Source organism: Coregonus lavaretus, assembly GCF_964263955.1.
Source record: "Coregonus lavaretus genome assembly, chromosome: 26".
Taxonomy (NCBI): domain Eukaryota; kingdom Metazoa; phylum Chordata; class Actinopteri; order Salmoniformes; family Salmonidae; genus Coregonus; species Coregonus lavaretus.
In genome coordinates, this window is record NC_140013.1 from 22,603,474 (window position 1) to 22,622,613 (window position 19,140).

The following is a 19,140-nucleotide window of genomic DNA, read 5'->3' on the forward strand; positions in this document are numbered from 1 at the left end:
CAGGCTTACGCATACTTTTCAGGTCAACTTATGTCATGGAAATATGTGTGACAAGGGACGGGCAAGCTATAATAACCCACACCCACCCCTGGGCGTGAAAATCAAATCCTAACTCTCTCAAACCAGTGCTCCTCTATAGAACACATTTTGGATTACAGTACTTTTTATTCCAATCAGGTAAGCCTAATGTTATACCAATATTTGTTGTTTTATTGCTAGTTTGTTCAAGATCCATTTTGCCTGTCTAATGTCTGCTTAACATTTATCTACTGCTTTAATTTAGAATTTGAGATCGGGCCTAAATTGTACGACAAATTTTAAAAGCGTATTTTAATTTTACGCATGCTTATAGGGCTTGCCAAAGTATTTTTTTCATATTGGTTTGTTTCATGTTCATATGTTTCACAGGCAGTGGTATGCTTTTTTGGAGCAATTTTATGGAACAACAAAAGACAAGAGGATCTTACATTCATAAAGACAACTTTCCAATACCTGAAACTTGAATATCACTTGCATCTGTCCAAGTAAGTGTGATTTGGGCTGCTTACAATAATTATTCATTGATACTGACCAAAAAGCTGTCTTTATTTGTTCTTTGATTCATCCTGATTACTTACTATTTGCTCTATTCTCTTTAGGAACGGACAGAACTTATTTAACTACAGTCTATCTACTGTACTTGTAAGACCTTCAGTACTCTCTTTGGGAGATTATCTGCACCATCTCAGTCATGGTTGGAGTGAAGCCCACAGACTTGGCCCCTACAGCAGCTGTTAAGTTCTTTGGTGCTGGAACTGCAGCCTGTATTGCTGACCTGATCACCTTCCCCTTGGACACAGCTAAAGTTAGGTTGCAGGTGAGAGGGTGCACATGCTTTACATACAGTACAATGATTTTTGTAACCATGATTATGCTAAAAAAGTAAGTAATTGTTTGTTCCATTATCTTCACTAGTACGGTATACTATTTAGAATGATGCAACGTATTGGCCATGTACTCTTAAGTGGTATGCTAGTATGGTCATTGCAATGTAGCCATGTTTTATATAATGATTATGTAAAGGTATCCTGTCTTGATTGAATTGTGTTACTAGGATTACTTTCAATACAAAGATTAATAAAACTTGTGTTTGTCTTAGATCCAGGGCGAGTCCAAGTCCTCTGAAGGGAAGATGGTGGTGAAGTACAGAGGTGTGTTTGGCACCATTAACACCATGGTGAAAACAGAGGGGCCCAGGAGCCTCTATAACGGCCTGGTGGCGGGTCTCCAGAGACAGATGAGCTTCGCCTCGGTCCGCATCGGCCTCTATGACTCCATGAAGCAGTTCTACACCCGGGGCACAGACAGTACGTTACCTCCTAACAGACATTTTCAGTATAAAATACCTGTTTATTTATCTCTCAATCACATTTTTATCTGAGTTAGTGGAAGTAGAAGATCATGAATGTGGCTGAAATAATGTGGCTTGGGTGTTTTATGACTGCATCTCTCATCCTCGCTACTCCTCTCTACTCATAGATGCAGGCATTGGGAGTCGGCTGATGGCAGGCTGTACGACCGGGGCCATGGCAGTAGCCTTTGCTCAGCCAACAGACGTGGTGAAAGTACGGTTCCAGGCTCAAGTCAGGGGAGCAGAAGGGGAGGGGGTGAAGAGATATAGCGGCACCATGGATGCCTACAGGACCATCGCCAGGACTGAGGGCATCAGAGGGCTCTGGAAAGGTAGGCCTAATGCAGTTTGAATTTCAGTCCAATTTGGTACATTACATTTGCTTTGCATGCATACAAAGATGATTCTGAAATTGTAATGACCAGTTTCATTCATCATTTCTCTTCCAGGTTGTGGCCCAAACATAACTCGTAACGCCATAGTGAACTGTTCGGAGCTGGTGACTTATGACATCATCAAGGAACTTATCCTTAAGTATAACATAATGACTGGTAAGCAGGCATGTGATTTGTTTTACACCACACAGGGTACATTTGAATAGTTTCAAGTACTTCGAAGTGTATATTAAGTAATACAATAATTTCAATGTTTTATGTTTTTTTGGGGGGGGGTTTCAGATAACCTGCCCTGCCATTTCACGGCAGCCTTCAGTGCCGGTTTCATCACCACTATTGTGGCGTCTCCTGTAGATGTAGTGAAGACCCGGTTCATGAACTCTTCAGCTGGAAAATACAACAGTGCTATTAACTGTGCTGTTACGATGATGAGAAATGAGGGACCCAAAGCCTTCTATAAAGGGTGTGGAGTAATGAAAAGCCACATTTCTAAATTCCAATTGCTTTCAAATAATCTTTGGCTGAATCAAGATCATTCCTAGATATCAACAGTGAATTAAGGAAATCGTTCAGCTTGGTTAAATAATCTGGTTCTCCTTCCCCTCCAGGTTCATGCCTTCTTTCCTTCGCCTTGGATCCTGGAACATTGTAATGTTTGTCACATATGAGCAAATCAAGAAACACGTGATGAGAGCACAGCAGTCCTGGGAGTCTCCTATCTAACCTGTCTCATCCTGACTGACTGCTATGTGGATTTCTCCTACTGACTTTGATGTTCAAAGCCATGACCGCCTGTATAGGCAGAGCACATCTTCATCTAAAGGAGGAACCACACAAGTATTAGCCTGGTCCCAGATCTGTTTGTGCTCTTGCCAACTCCATTGATGTCCTTGTCAAGCCTTGACAATGAGTGACAAGGAGTTGGCATGATGGCACAAACAGACTGGCACTCAGGCTACGAGTCTGACTTCTGGACAGGAAAGTACGCCCCCTGCAGGGATGTGACCCCACGCGACTCTATGTCGCCTTGTACCAGACAGCGAGACCATGAGCCACACACAGAGACTATTGATACAACTTTGTGACTCAATAATGGAATGAATGGCCTGATATACTAGTGATAGTGGTTTATCTAGCTTACGTTTAGGTTAGGGATACTGTATTATGCTTCCTCGCTGGTCGATAAGTTGCATAATGTGACCATCAAATGTTATTTAAGTTGTGTTGTTTATAATGCCTATTTGTAACGTATGAGAACTTTAAGTTGTTTGATATTACTTTTTTACTGCTGGTATGCAGTAACTGCAATTTTGGACCAAGCCTTGAAGAGTCCAAAAGAATTATGAATGTAGGATGTCCTAAATATGTTATTTATTATGTCCTGTTATGCTATTTTAGAAGTAAAATATTATTTATTATTAGTAAAATAACTGAATTTCAGAATGGCTGTCTGTGGTAGCCTTTTTCTGTTTAGTGTTCAGAGGTGCGTCCCAAATGACACCGTATTTCCTATTCAAATAACATTTATTTGTCACATACTTAGAAAACGAGTGGCGCAGCGGTCTAAGGCACTGCATCTCAGTGCTTGAGGCGTCACTACAGACCTGGTTCGATTCCAGACTGTATCACAACCGGCTGTGATTGGGAGTCCCATAAGGCGGCGCACAATTGGTCCAGCGTCGTCCAGGTTTGGCTGGTGTAGGCCATCATTGTAAATAATAATTTGTTCTTAACTGACTTGCCTAGTTAAATAAAGGTTTAAAAAAATAACTTTAAAAAAATAACAGATGTAGACTGACAGTGAAATGCTTACTTACGGGTCCTTTTCCAACAATGCAGAGTAAAAAAATATATTTTTAAAATAGAAATAGTGACACGAGGAATAAATACACAGTGAATAACAAGTAAAAAAATAAATAACATGGCTAAATGCAGGGAGTACCAGTGCCGAGTTGATGTGCAGGGGTGCACTACTTTTGACCAGGGCCCATGGGGAATAGGGTGCCATTTGGAATGCAACCCACAGGCGCTTGTTAGTTAAAGAACATTTACAGAACTAGGTCAGCCAAAGCTGTCCCACATGTATTCTTAAACCCCTCTAAGAGTCACCTAATACCTACTATACCAACGGATAGTGACACTGATACACCACAATCCCAATACTCATAGCTAGTTGTTCTAGGAAGGAAATATAAACACCCTCATGAAGATGTATTCCTGAGTGATAGCCTTATTTGGTATTGCTGTGCATTGAGGTTCCTTTCAGTGATGGGATAGTGTCATTGAATCCAAACTCATTTGTAGGGTCATTTGTGGCCTGCAAATTGTATAGTGCTCACTTATTGAAATAAAAGAATTGGAGCCCATTAACTTCAACCGAGAAAGGAGAGACGCAGAGATGTGGAGATGACAGGCGCGTGATGATTAGCTGACAGATGAGAAAATTGACCAATTTGAGCCACTTAGGTCAATAGGGGCTGCTGACATAGCTGTAACAGAAGTAAGCTGTCTGACAAAGGCCTTCACATCCACCGCATCACTAATCAGCTCCTGTAAACTCACTGGCCTCTCTGACAGCTAATTAGTGCAGTGACCTTGATTAGGTTAGATGGCAGTCTGGCTAACCCTATGGCTGATGAATCCTTGGCCTGGTGATCCACATAACTGTGGGAACAAATGACCATCATTGAGTACGGTAGGCAGAGTGTTAGTGTCACATACACGTGTTTAGCAGATGTTATAGCGAAATGCTTGTGCTTCTAGCTCCGACAGTGCAGTAATATCTAACAATTTCACAACATGTACCCAATACACACAAAAAAGTAAGGAATGGGATTTAAGAATTTATTCACATATGGACAAGCAATGACAGAGCGGCATGGACTAAGATACAGAAGAATATTATAGAATAGAATGCAGTATATACATATGAGATGAGTAATGCAAGATATGTAAACATTATTAAAGTGACTAGTGTTCCATTTCTTAAAGTGGCCAGTGATTTCAACAGGCAGCAGCAGCCTCTAATGTGCTAGTGATGGCTATTTAACAGTCTGAAGGCCTTGCGATAGAAGCTGTTTTTCATTCTCTCGGTCCCAGCTTTGATGCACCTGTACTGACCTCGCCTTCTGGATGATAGTGGTGTGAACAGGCAGTGGCTCGGGTGGTTGATGTACTTGATGATATTTTTGGCCTTCCTGTGACATCAGGTGCTGTATGCAGTGGCGGCTCCTGAAAAAATTCTCAGGAGGGGCAATTTTTCTGATGATTTAGGTGACCTACACACATTTAAAAAAAGATATGTCCAGCAACAACATGAAGACAGGGGCAGCATATAAGTCAATACCAGAAGCATTTATTGACTGATCTGGGGAGATGGATTCCAGTTTCTGTGACAGATTATAAATAATCTCTGATGCCTTTGTTATATTAGCTTTTGGTTGAATGTACTGTCGTAGTAAATATATAATGTTATAGCTTGGTCTGACTAAAATCTTGTGCATGACCCATTTTGTGTTGGGCGTTTGTTTTCAATCAATGCTGTTCCTATCCTATAACAATGGACAAAAGAGTCCTATCTTGTCAGCCTTGTCAGCAGGTGGCCAAGGACAACACCCACGCCATAGGTCTCTCAGTTCTTCCAACTCACGAGTTCTTGCTCTGAGGACACACACACACACACACACACACACACACACACACACACACATCATCACTGATAACACACACACACACACACATCATCACTGTTAAACACACACACACACACACAAAAAAATCCCCTCTCTTTAGGCTGAACATTTGAAGACAGAGAACCCGACTCAGAGCCAATGCAACAGTGGAGGGGACCTCGCCCAACTCATCAGGACCAATCAGAAGATCAGAACTACTAGATTCAACCTACATCATTTATTGTATAAAATGTCTGCACACAATGTTTTCGGGGCTCTCTTCAGATAGCTCCCTAAGAGTTTGACGAACGAGTCCGTGCACGCGATTCCAGATATCTTTACCTCTGAATAAACTGCCTTTATTATACCATATCCACCCTGTCCAAAGTCTCTACTTGGTCTCAGTTCTCCAGTAAACTTGTGATTATCAACAGTACACAACGGTAACAAACAATTGGGGGAACTCACGGGGCAGATAGTAAGGTCGCAGTGACACAGAAAGCAGTTCAATGTCGGGGGTACAGAGTCGCTCTCTTACCAGGATCGATTTTCCCTGTGACTGTGTCAGATCGCGGTCCGCTCTGACCAGGGTGAAGCCGGCCGGCTCCACTTCTCTGTCCGGGACTCTGTCATCCAGCCAAGTCTCCCAGCTGTATTGGATTCCGCTGCCAGCAGCGTTTTCATTATTTAGTCCGTTCGTAGCGGGTATGTACACGATCAACAAGATCAGTCCAAAACCCACCACTGGAAATCCATGGTTGGCAGAATGTTTGTAAACTAAGTGTACAAATTAAAAACATAAAATAACGCCACTAAGTGTACAAATTAAAAACATAAGATAACGCCACACTGCAGGTCGCAACAGAGACGCTGCTAGCCGCTATTTTCTTAGTTACGTTCATGGTTACGTCACGTATGACGAAAGCGCGTAAGTGCAAGCCCACAGACACCCATAGAGATTGTATTGAAAGCTTTGAAATTTGAAAAAAATAGATTTTACATGGGAGTCTATGACAGACTTCTGGGCGATTTTCAACATGACTGAAATCGCCCCAAAAACGGGCGGGGCCATTTGAAGCACGACTTTAGCCTGATTTGACATTTAGTGGCAGTCAGATCAGATTAGAACACTGATAACTACTGTTGCCGTGATATAATTGATTAGAAAAAAAATCCCTTCCTTTTCCCGTTTGGCAGTGCGTCGCCCATATCGCCCTATTGAACACACCGCCCCTGGCTGTATGTGTCTTGGAGGGCGGGTAGTTTGCCCCCGGTAATGCGTACGGCAGACCGCACCACCCTCTGGAGAGCCCTGCGGTTGTGGGCAGTGCAGTTACCGCACCAGGCGGTGATACAGCCCGACAGGATGCTTTCAATTGTGCATCTGTAAAAGTTTGTGAGGGTTTTAGGTGATAAGCCAAATTTCTTCAGCCTGTTTCCTGAAGTCCACGATCATCTCCTTTGTTTTGTAGATGTTGAGTGAGAAGTAATTTTCCTGTCATTCAATGGAGTCAGGCAGCTGTGCTTTTATTATGAATTTTCTGAACAATTAATCAACATTAGGTTTGGATGTAATAAAAAGTATAGTGAATGTGTAATTTTGAGTCTTGAAGAAGCTCGCAGTTTGACAGTTCCAGACGTGGTCCTTGGCTGACCTTAGCAGGAGTCTCTGTGGAGAGAGGATGATCTGAGCTATCAAGTGTAGCTAGTTGAAGAGTTCAAGTTCACCTTGAGACCTACTGCACTGAGGCACAGTGAGATCAGGGTTTTCCTAACCCAAGAAAGCATTGATGCCTACAGTATGATGTTACAATGACATGTTTGAGGGGAGCCTGGATATAAAACAAAATTCACAATGTGTTGTGTTTATTCAACCTTCTTAATCAACTTGTTTATTTTGTCAATCAACTTGTTTCAACTCTGTGGTGCTATTTTACAGACACAATCATAAAGTACACAAATTCATTATAGTCCAGAGAGTAACAGTTGATGCCCTTTCTACCCAACAGTGTCAATGCGGCGGTGTGTCCTGCTGATGATGTCTGGGCTGTATGTTGTTGAGTCACTGCAGACGTACAGGCCTGGCTGGCCACCTGGGAGCATGTCCCTTTCCATACGCTCTAAGGCCTACAGGCTGGCCAGTGTCAAAAGGTGAGGCTACAGGCCTCATAAGTTGAGCACTGTTGATGATGTGGTCCTATCCGGCAGGTGACCGGAGTAGAGCTGAAGGAGTGGTAGACATTAGGCAGAATAATAGCAGGGATGAGGCCATAGAAAACATGGCAGATATTGGGAGGGGGGCTCAGGGGGAAGTCAACTGACGGAGGCTCCCTACTATTGTGATTCTCAGTGGGCCTTTGTGGTTTGTGATAAGAATATGATTGCTTAATTGATCCTTTGTGTTACACAATTATTCCAGCCTTACTGCACATTCTTCTTCAGAGTGGGCCAGCTTGTTCAGGAGAAGCCACTGGACCATGTCAAGGCTACGTTTATCTAGTAAAACTACTAGAAAGGCAACAGTAGATTTGTATAATAAAAGGGGCATAAACACGGTTGTGACTAACTGACAAAATTGCAGAAGCAGTTGGAGAGAATGACAAGCATTCTGGAACTTTGATGTTCCCCCAAATAATATTAAACAATTTGACTTTCAAACTCACCAAGTTGGTTCTCTTAGGCTTGGATGATATTGGTAAGTTTCTCCAGTTCCTGGTACTTCTTGGCTAACCATAGCTTACCAGTACTCAGCTCTGGCTCATGAGAGAGACTGGTCTCTGCCAATCTACTGTTGGAGACCAACACAGTCTCCTTTGCCCCCTGAAGCCCCTGAAACTGGACAGGATAATGACTTTCCCAAAAACAGTTTTTGTCATTTCTTACTAATGATCCTAATAATATCCTGTATTTTGTCATATTTTACAGGAACTAATAACTATATTACAATATTTGCTGACCCTCAAAATATACCCATTCTAAAGTGAATAGAAAGTTGCATCACTAAAAAACAAGAAACAAAATACTCGTTATACACACAGTAACATCAAACTGTGTATAAGATTTTCAGTAAATAAAGGGAAAATACCTTTTGGCTGAATCTGATGATCTGGCTAATTTTTTTCTCATCCTGCAGAAGCTCCCGCAATTCAACAGTTCTCAAAACCCTTAATTGGTCAGATACCAACTTTGAGTCGCAATGCCTGAGCATCATGTCCAAGCAACATACTTTTTATCTGGAAATGTTCCTTTATTTGGTCCCCATGGTGCGCACCGGGTGCTTAATTACGAACGATCATCACCCCAGTAACCCGTAATGACATGACAGTGTCATTATCTTCACCATCAAACTGCAGTTTACCCTTCCAATGAAGAGCAACATAGACCACGCTCTAAAATAAAAATGGAAAGTGTCGACCTCTGCTGTAGGTTTTGAGAAGAACACGTGTTTCTGAGATTATATTGAGTACTGTATTACTGGAACGTCGCGGGAGGGTCGTCACTAGTTACCACAAAGTCATAAACCCCACCTATTTTTACAGGGGGAGCTTTCAGACTCGCTCTGAAGGCGTCAGGGCCAATCAGAACACTCCGTCTCCTATATGGTCCATGCTATCCGGTATCATTGGGACATCCCTACCGCATTGAAGTTGATAACACCCTGCATCCCACTGCTGGCTTTCCACTGAAGCTGAGAAGGGTGGGTCCTGGTCAGTCCCTGGATGGGAGAACAGATTGTTTTGGAGGGCCAGTAGGAGGCACTCTTCTCTCTGGTCCAAAAAAATATCCCAATGCCCCAGGGCAGTGATTGGGTACATTTCTCTGTGTAGGGTCTTTCGAATGGGTTGCTGAACAGGTGTCCTGACTCTCTCTGGTCACTAAAGATCCTATGGCACTTATTGTAAGAGTAGGGGTGTTAACCCTGGTGTCCTGGCTAAATTTCCAATCTGGCTCTCATACCATCATGGCCACCTAATCATCCCCAGCTTCCAATTGGCTCATTCATCTCGTCTCCCCTGTAATTATTTCCATGGTCATTGCTTTAAATTACAATGTTTTCTCAGTCAACATACCTGGTTTAAATAAAAATACAATTTAAATGGTTAGGGTTTAGTGTAGCTGTGTGAAGCTAACCACAGTAGTGGAATTTGCAGTCCCCATTGAAAGTGATACAAATAGTGGAATAATGCCATATTTGGATTAGATAATGCTAAACAAGTTTGGAATGTTGTTATATAAATTAAACAAAAGACAATTAGTTAATTTGGCACAATAAAAGTCAAAATCAGTTGAAATCGCACATACTTACAGTGAGGGAAAAAAGTATTTGATCCCCTGTTGATTTTGTACGTTTGCCCACTGACAAAGACATGATCAGTCTATAATTTTAATGGTAGATTTATTTGAACAGTGAGAGACAGAATAACAACAAAATAATCCAGAAAAACGCATGTCAAAAATGTTATAAATTGATTTGCATTTTAATGAGGGAAATAAGTATTTGACCCCTCTGCAAAACATGACTTAGTACTTGGTGGCAAAACCCTTGTTGGCAATCACAGAGGTCAGACGTTTCTTGTAGTTGGCCACCAGGTTTGCACACATCTCAGGAGGGATTTTGTTCCACTCCTCTTTGCAGATCTTCTCCAAGTCATTAAGGTTTTGAGACTGACGTTTGGCAACTCGAACCTTCAGCTCCCTCCACAGATTTTCTATGGGATTAAGGTCTGGAGACTGGCTAGGCCACTCCAGGACCTTAATGTGCTTCTTCTTGAGCCACTCCTTTGTTGCCTTGTCCGTGTGTTTTGGGTCATTGTCATACTGGAATACCCATCCACGACCCATTTTCAATGCCCTGGCTGAAGGAAGGAGGTTCTCACCCAAGATTTGACGGTACATGGCCCCGTCCATCGTCCCTTTGATGCGGTGAAGTTGTCCTGTCCCCTTAGCAGAAAAACACCCCCAAAGCATAATGTTTCCACCTCCATGTTTGACGGTGGGGATGGTGTTCTTGGGGTCATAGGCAGCATTCCTCCTCCTCCTCCAAACACAGCGAGTTGAGTTGATGCCAAAAAGCTCGATTTTGGTCTCATCTGACCACAACACTTTCACCCAGTTCTCCTCTGAATCATTCAGATGTTCATTGGCAAACTTCAGACGGCCCTGTATATGTGCTTTCTTGAGCAGGGGGACCTTGCGGGCGCTGCAGGATTTCAGTTTCACGGCGTAGTGTGCTACCAAATGTTTTTCTTGGTGACTATGGTCCCAGCTGCCTTGAGATCATTGACAAGATCCTCCCGTGTAGTTCTGGGCTGATTCCTCACTGTTCTCATGATCATTGCAACTCCACAAGGTGAGATCTTGCATGGAGCCCCAGGCCGAGGGAGATTGACAGTTAATTTGTGTTTCTTCCATTTGCGAATAATCACACCAACTGTTGTCACCTTCTCACCAAGCTGCTTGGCGATGGTCTTGTAGCCCATTCCAGCCTTGTGTAGGTCTACAATCTTGTCCCTGACATCCTTGGAGAGCTCTTTGGTCTTGGCCATGGTGGAGAGTTTGGAATCTGATTGATTGATTGCTTCTGTGGACAGGTGTCTTTTATATACAGTGGGGAAAAAAAGTATTTAGTCAGCCACCAATTGTGCAAGTTCTCCCACTTAAAAAGATGAGAGAGGCCTGTAATTTTCATCATAGGTACACGTCAACTATGACAGACAAATTAAGAAAAAAAAATCCAGAAAATCACACTGTAGGATTTTTAATGAATTTATTTGCAAATTATGGTGGAAAATAAGTATTTGGTCACCTACAAACAAGCAAGATTTCTGGCTCTCACAGACCTGTAACTTCTTCTTTAAGAGGCTCCTCTGTCCTCCACTCGTTACCTGTATTAATAGCACCTGTTTGAACTTGTTATCAGTATAAAAGACACCTGTCCACAACCTCAAACAGTCACACTCCAAACTCCAGTATGGCCAAGACCAAAGAGCTGTCAAAGGACACCAGAAACAAAATTGTAGACCTGCACCAGGCTGGGAAGACTGAATCTGCAATAGGTGAGCAGCTTGGTTTGAAGAAATCAACTGTGGGAGCAATTATTAGGAAATGGAAGACATACAAGTCCACTGATAATCTCCCTCGATCTGGGGCTCCACGCAAGATCTCACCCCGTGGGGTCAAAATGATCACAAGAACGGTGAGCAAAAATCCCAGAACCACACAGGGGGACCTAGTGAATGACCTGCAGAGAGCTGGGACCAAAGTAACAAAGCCTACCATCAGTAACACACTACGCCGCCAGGGACTCAAATCCTGCAGTTCCAGACGTGTCCCCCTGCTTAAGCCAGTACATGTCCTGGCCCGTCTGAAGTTTGCTAGAGTGCATTTGGATGATCCAGAAGAGGATTGGGAGAATGTTATATGGTCAGATGAAACCAAAATAGAACTTTTTGGTAAAAACTCAACTCGTCGTGTTTGGAGGACAAAGAATGCTGAGTTGCATCCAAAGAACACCATACCTACTGTGAAGCATGGGGGTGTAAACATCATGCTTTGGGGCTGTTTTTCTGCAAAGGGACCAGGACGACTGATCCGTGTAAAGGAAATAATGAATGGGGCCATGTATCGTGAGATTTTGAGTGAAAACCTCCTTCCATCAGCAAGGGCATTGAAGATGAAACGTGGCTGGGTCTTTCAGCATGACAATGATCCCAAACACACCGCCCAGGCAACGAAGGAGTGGCTTCGTAAGAAGCATTTCAAGGTCCTGGAGTGGCCTAGCCAGTCTCCAGATCTCAACCCCATAGAAAATCTTTGGAGGGAGTTGAAAATCTGTGTTGCCCAGCGACAGCCCCAAAACATCACTGCTCTAGAGGAGATCTGCATGGAGGAATGGGCCAAAATAGTGTGTGAAAACCTTGTGAAGACTTACAGAAAACGTTTGACCTGTGTCATTGCCAACAAAGGGTATATAACAAAGTATTGAGAAACTTTTGTTATTGACCAAATACTTATTTTCCACCATAATTTGCAAATAAATTCATAAAAAATCCTACAATGTGATTTTCTGGATTTTTTTTCTCTCATTTTGTCTGTCATAGTTGACGTGTACCTATGATGAAAATTACAGGCCTCTCTCATCTTTTTAAGTGGGAGAACTTGCACAATTGGTGGCTGACTAAATACTTTTTTTCCCCCTCTGTAGGTAACAAACTTAGATTAGGAGCACTCCCTTCAAGAGTGTGCTCCTAATCTCAGCTCGTTACCTGTATAAAAGACACCTGGGAGCCAAAATCTTTCTGATTGTGAGGGGGTCAAATACTTATTTCTCTCATTAAAATGCAAATCAATTTATAACATTTTTGACATGCGTTTTTCTGGATTCTTTTGTTATTCTGTCTCTAACTGTTCAAATAAACCTACCATTAAAATTATAGACAGATCATTTCTTTGTCAGTGGGCAAACGTACAAAATCAGCAGGGGATCAAATACTTTTTTCCCTCACTGTACACTACCAATCAAACGTTTGGGGTCACTTAGAAATGTCCTTGTTTTCGAAAGAAAATCATTTTTTTTTGTCCATTAAAATATCATCAAATTGATCAGAAATACAGTGTAGACATTGTTAATGTTGTAAATGGCTATTGTAGCTGGAAACGGCTGATTTGTAATGGAATATCTACATAGGCGTACAGAGGCCCATTATCAGCAACCATCAGTCCTGTGTTCCAATGGCACGTTGTGTTTGCTAATCCAAGTTTATCATTTTAAAAGGCTAATTGATCATTAGAAAACCCTTTTGCAATTATGTTAGCACAGCTGAATACTGTTGTGCTGATTAAAGAAGCAATTCAACTGGCCTTCTTGAGACTAGTTGAGTATCTGGAGCATCAGCAATTGTGGGTTCAATTACAGAAACAAAATGGCCAGAAACAAATAGCTTTCTTCTGAATCCCGTCAGTCTATTCTTGTTCTGAGAAATGAAGGCTATTCCATGCGAGAAATTGCTAGGAAACTGAAGATCTCGTACAACGCTGTGTACTACACCCTTCACAGAACAGCGCAAACTGGCTCTAGCCAGAATAGAAAGAGGAGTGGGAGGCCCCGGTGCACAACTGAGCAAGAGGACAAATACATTAGAGTGTCTAGTTTGAGAAACAGACGCCTCACAGGTTCTCAACTGGCAGCTTCATTAAATAGTACCCGCAAAACACCAGTCTCAACGTCAACAGTGAAGAGGCGACTCTGGGATGCTGACCTTCTAGGCAGAGTTGCAAAGAAAAAGCCATATCTCAGACTGGCCAATAAAAATAAAAGATTAAGATGGGCAAAAGAACACAGACTGGACAGAGGAAGATTGGAAAAAAGTGTTATGGACAGACAAATCGAAGTTTGAGGTGTTCGGATCACAAAGAAGAACATTTGTGAGACGCAGACCAAATTAAAAGATGCTGGAGGAGTGCTTGATGCCATCTGTCAAGCATGGTGGAGGCAATGTGATGGTCTGGGGGTGCTTTCGTGGTGGTAAAGTGGGAGATTTGTACAGGGTAAAAGGGATCTTGAAGAAGGAAGGCTATCACTCCATTTTGCAACGCCATGCCATACCCCAGGGTTCTTCAATTCCGGTCCTGGAGGGCCGAAACACCTCTGTTTTTCATCCTCTCCTTCTAATCAGGGGCTAATTCAGACCTGGGACACCAGGTGAGTGCAATTAACTACCAGGTAGAAATAAAAAACAGAAGTGTTTCGGCCCTCCAGGACCGGAATTGAAGAACCCTGCCATACCCTGTGGATGGCATTTGATTGGAGCTAATTTCCTCCTACAACAGGAAAATGACCCAAAGCACAGCTCCAAACTATGCAATAACTATTTAGGGAAGAAGCAGTCCGCTGGCATTCTGTCTATAATGGAGTGGCCAGCACAGTCACCGGCTCTCAACCCTATTGAGCTGTTGTGGGAGCAGCTTGACCGTATGATACGTAAGAAGTGCACATCAAGCCAATCCAATTTGTGTGATGTGCTTCAGGAAGCATGGGGTGAAATCTCTTCAGATTACCTCAACAAATTGACAACTAGAATGCCAAAAGTCTGCAAGGCTGTAATTGCTGCAAATGGAGGATTTATAACCTTGTCAATGACTACATTTCCTATGCATTTTACTATATTTCCTATTCAAACTCATTTCATGTATGTTTTCATGGAAAACAAGGAAATGTCTAAGTGACCCCAAACTTTTGAACAGTAGTGTATATGCACTGTACAGCCTTACCTATGGATATTGGGTCCGTGAAATGGGGTATCAGCTTACTCAGTGACACCAACAGATTACAATTCTGAAGAGTTTTCAAAAAACGTGTATAAATTGACAGAAAACAAAGTACTTGTTTAGAAAGATCTAGCTGAGTGATATCATTTCATGATATGCCTGTTGTGAAATCATCATTTTTGAATGAATCATTACATGAATGAAGTCATCTAATGACATTTAGATGGTGCTTGAATCTCAGAGGTTTAACTTTGTCTTTCAGGAGCTGAAAGTCTGGAACCTTTGAGACGTGATGCTCCTCACCATTGGAATTAGCTGAAATCACAAAGAGAGAACAAAGTGGAAGTTGTGTTGATCTTCTTTTAAATATAGTGTTTATATTCATAAGCACATCTTATGACTGGTATTTTCCTAACAGTATGTCATATCTTACAGTATTTGTCATGGGTGGCTAACCCTGCTCTCAGAGCCACAGGATGAGCAGGCTTTTGTTCAATCACCATTCTACCACACCTATTTTATTAATCAATTGCTCAAAATGACCAAGAGTAGTAGAATCAGGTGTGGTTGGACTGGTCTGTAACAAAAGCCTGAACAGCATGTGGCTCAAGCCCTGTCTAAGCCGGGGGATTTTGAATTTTAAGAACCCTTGAAGTATCAAAAAATGTAAAAGATTTAAAAGTATTTTGGGCCTTACTGCTATTAGCCCATACAAACGCATTGAATAACAGACTCACGACATGGAACAACAGATAGTCCCCCCCAAAAAATCAAAAGGAAGTTTGTTCTGAAGTGTCTGTCCTATATCAGAGAGATATAAGAAAGATTAGGAAACTTTTTTTTTTTTTTTTTTTTACATGTATTTAACTAATTATTTTTGGCACTAAACAGTCTCCATATATACTTCCATTAATTTTTTCAACTGGTAACGGGGACCTTCAGACGAGTCTTGTGAGGCCTGGGCTTCCTAGAGAAAAACAACCGACATGATCGGCTGTACCGACTTCAGACGAGTCCCAAAACGCTTGTGGGGGTCGTAGAGCAAAACAGAGAAGACCGATTTTCTCATTGTCTGACAAACACCACTCTAGCTCTGTCACCTTTCACCGCAGTGCGATATAGGCGGATGCGATGGATTGACATGCATCCAATTATGCTAATTAGATTTCCGCGGGGGCAAGGACATCAACCTTAGGGGTTTTTAAAGATCAGGTTGGGGGCTGCCCTGATAGGTCAATCTACTTTTTCTTGTAAATAGTTTGTTAATGATTTGTGTATTTTCCAGAAGCTTGCTCGGTTGTCGTGTTAAAGAGAGATCAGGGAAGAATTTTTCAGTTGATCCTATATTGGCTCAATTTGGTTGCTGTTTTCTGCTTCCCTCTGGAAAATTGTTTCTTTAGATAAATACTGATTAATTGCAATTTGTCATTATTGGGTATCTTAAATCCTGTCACAAAGTAGGCTGAGAACCCATTTCATGGACCCAAGATCTATAGGTAATGCTGTACATTGCAATATGAATGTTCAATATCCCTATAGTAGGTTGACTGGTGAGCTTAATGTGGTTCATTTCAGACCGGTTTCAAAGTCCCGCAATAAGTGCTACGACACTAATATTTGTGTAAACTCTTCAGAATTGTAATCTGTTGGTGTCACTGAGTAGGCTGATACCCCAATTCATGGACCCACAATCCATAGGTAAGGCTGTACAGTACACGTAAGTATGCCCCCAATGCAATTATAAAGTCTAATACATCCACAGTGCGATTTCAACAGATTTTTTCAAATTATTGTATTTTGTTGAATTTATATAACAACATTCCGACCTTGTTTAGCATGATCTAGTCCAAATATGGCATGATTCCACTAGTTGTATCTGTTTGAATCATTTTCAAAGGGGGACATTTATTTTGAAGGCAAACAGCAAATTCCACTAATGTGACTAATCCTTATTGTAGCTAGCCTCACACAGGTCAGTCTACCTACTACAAAAACACTGTACACAGTATTACCTAAACCAGTTCAGTTAAGAATAAGAAAACTAATAATAATACATGTAAATAGCTATATCTTAAATTATTGCAAAATGTGACTGGGCTTGTTGGAAATGAACTTGTCATGTCTATTCTAGTTTGATATGTTGCTGTCACAACAAGTTATTAAATCTGATTATCGCAAACCTCACCGCTCAGGCAGTCGATCAGAGAAGGGGTGACAGGAGAATGCATCCACATCGGTCTCTGGATTAATGACATAGCACTGTAAGACAAATGCAATGGAGGGCCTCCTGTAGCTCAGTTGGTAGAGCATGGCACTTGCAACACCAGGGTTGTGGGTTCGATTCACACTGGGGGCCAGTATGAAAAATGTATGCACTCACTAACTGTAAGTCGCTCTGGATAAGGGTGTCTGCTAAATGACTTAAATGTAAAATGAAGGGTATTTTGCAGCCTGGTCTCATGGACTAGACGTAACATAGTAATTAAAAATCCGGGACACTCAAATTAGTATGATATGTTATGTTTGGTATGGTACATAAGACAAAAGGTTACTTAAGGCAAAAACAAAAGTATGGTGATTGGTAGGGGTGGATAGGTAGGCGTATAACGCGATCGTCTAGCAACACAAAGGTTGCGTGTTTGAATCTCATCACGGACTTTATCATTTGAGCTAATTAGCAATTTTGCAACTACTTACTACTTTTTAGCTACTTTGTAACTACTTAGCATGTTAGCCAACCCTTCCCCTAACCCTAACCTTAACTCTTTAACGTAACTCCTAACCCTAACTTAGCTAACGTTAGCCACCTTGCTAACATTAGCCACAATCATGTGTGATAGCTGGGTGAACCACATATCGTATCACAGTCGTATCAAGTATATTTTCCCTCAATTAAGTAGTTATCAGCAAAGTCAGTTATTTTGGTTCATCTGCCTTTGTAGTTACCTGTAGACTCTGTGATTAACATTGCATTGGCTGTGATGGTGATAATATAGTATTTGGGAATAGGTTACACCTGCAGTTTTATTTTGGCATAAACAGGATTGATTGCAATTATCCAATAGCTATTTTGTATTTCAAATATTTTGTTACAATTTTATTGTTTTGTATTAGAAGTTATCCAAACAAACAATATCTTCAACAATTTCTGGTTGATTGGTATTCTATGTTCAGTGTTGGAAACTTCTTTCCAGGGGTTTTATGTAACACTTGAGCCAATTTGCTCTGAGGTAAACAGCAAGCTTAAGAACTGGGACACTCAACTCGGCTAACTCCCATTATGTCTATAGCATTGTCCATTGAGAAATCACAGACAGATTAGAAGGTTGTTCCACAACCACTGCTCCTCCTTCCCTTCCAGTGGTTTTCCTAACAATCTCCTGTCTCCATTAGATCTAACAGTTTCCTGGCCGTAACTCCTAGTATGTGTCCCAAATTGTACCATATTCTCTATATAGTGCACTACTTTTAACCAGAGCCCATAGGTGTTTGGTCAAAAGTAGTGCACTATGTAGGGAATAGGGTGCCATTTGGGACACACCCCTAATGTCCCCATGACTCGTAATGTCCAATCACTTACCTTTTTCCCCTGTTGCTTTGGCCCAGGGGTGAAGTTTATCAATGTAAACACTGATTGCTACCCTCAGAATAACCTTAACGAGGCTAAATACGGCCAGGGTTTATCCTCAAGGCTGGAGTAATCCTGTAGTCTTTGGCTCAGCAGTGAAAGTCCCGACCTGAGACACAAAGGGGTTTTCTCACTTAAACATCAGCAGGACAGACCATGCAGCTTATCCACACTGACAGGCAATGTAGGATCCTCAAGCTGTATGTAAGTAAAATGACCATAATATGAATATGCTTCCTTTATGTAATTTGCTATGTTGAATGAATTTGCTGCTGAAAATCTGATTTGTGTAGGTGTGAACGTTTTAGTGGTGGATTTGGGAGGGATTAGCAGTTAGTGCTGTTTGTGTTGACAGGAATCGGTAGGCAGTTGTCATCTATGATGCGTTTAGACTTATTATTTCCAATAAAAGTCATAGTCATTTTGTTTTGTATTGTACATGTAGAAATGTACAAGCCAATTACAGTTAATTCAAATAACCACCGTTTTTTTTCTGACTTACCCTGTTAAATAATAAGCTATTTCTAGTTCATGTGCATGCCTTAATTCTACAAAATTGCATTTGGAAAATATTTTCAATATTCAAAGTTGGAAAGCCAGGTTAGTGTAGTCTCCCATATCAGGGAGATGTTACAGTTGAATGTTGGTTAAGTAAGTAAGCCTTGTCTGAGGGCAGAATCTCTACAGCAGAATCTCCTGTTTCTGTAGCATGAAGCAGCTTGATGAGGGAAAAAAGTATTTGATCCCCTGCTGATTTTGTATGTTTGCCCACTGACAAAGACATGATCA

At 41.6% G+C, this 19,140-nt stretch overlaps 1 protein-coding gene across 1 annotated transcript; it reads left to right on the forward strand.

Moving 5' to 3' along the window:
- Positions 1-78: 78 nt before the first annotated feature.
- Positions 79-2,819, forward strand: LOC311101402 (dicarboxylate carrier UCP2-like). The gene is made up of 8 exons (XM_084142535.1): positions 79-177; positions 409-524; positions 639-856; positions 1,139-1,346; positions 1,519-1,722; positions 1,840-1,941; positions 2,068-2,248; positions 2,394-2,819. The coding sequence occupies exons 3-8, from the start codon at positions 731-733 to the stop codon at positions 2,506-2,508; spliced, it is 936 nt and encodes a 311-aa protein (XP_083998661.1). The 5' UTR covers positions 79-177; positions 409-524; positions 639-730; the 3' UTR covers positions 2,509-2,819.
- The last annotated feature ends 16,321 nt before the right edge of the window (positions 2,820-19,140 follow it).

What these genes read in the sequence shown, in the direction of transcription:
- LOC311101402 (XM_084142535.1), top strand. Translation starts at nt 731, where the DNA reads ATGGTTGGAGTGAAGCCCACAGACTTGGCCCCTACAGCAGCTGTTAAG. An exon ending in CTACACCCGGGGCACAGACA is followed by an intron (nt 1,347 to 1,518) that starts GTACGTTACCTC and finishes CTCTACTCATAG; the next exon opens with ATGCAGGCATTGGGAGTCGG. An exon ending in TAAGTATAACATAATGACTG is followed by an intron (nt 1,942 to 2,067) that starts GTAAGCAGGCAT and finishes GGGGGGTTTCAG; the next exon opens with ATAACCTGCCCTGCCATTTC.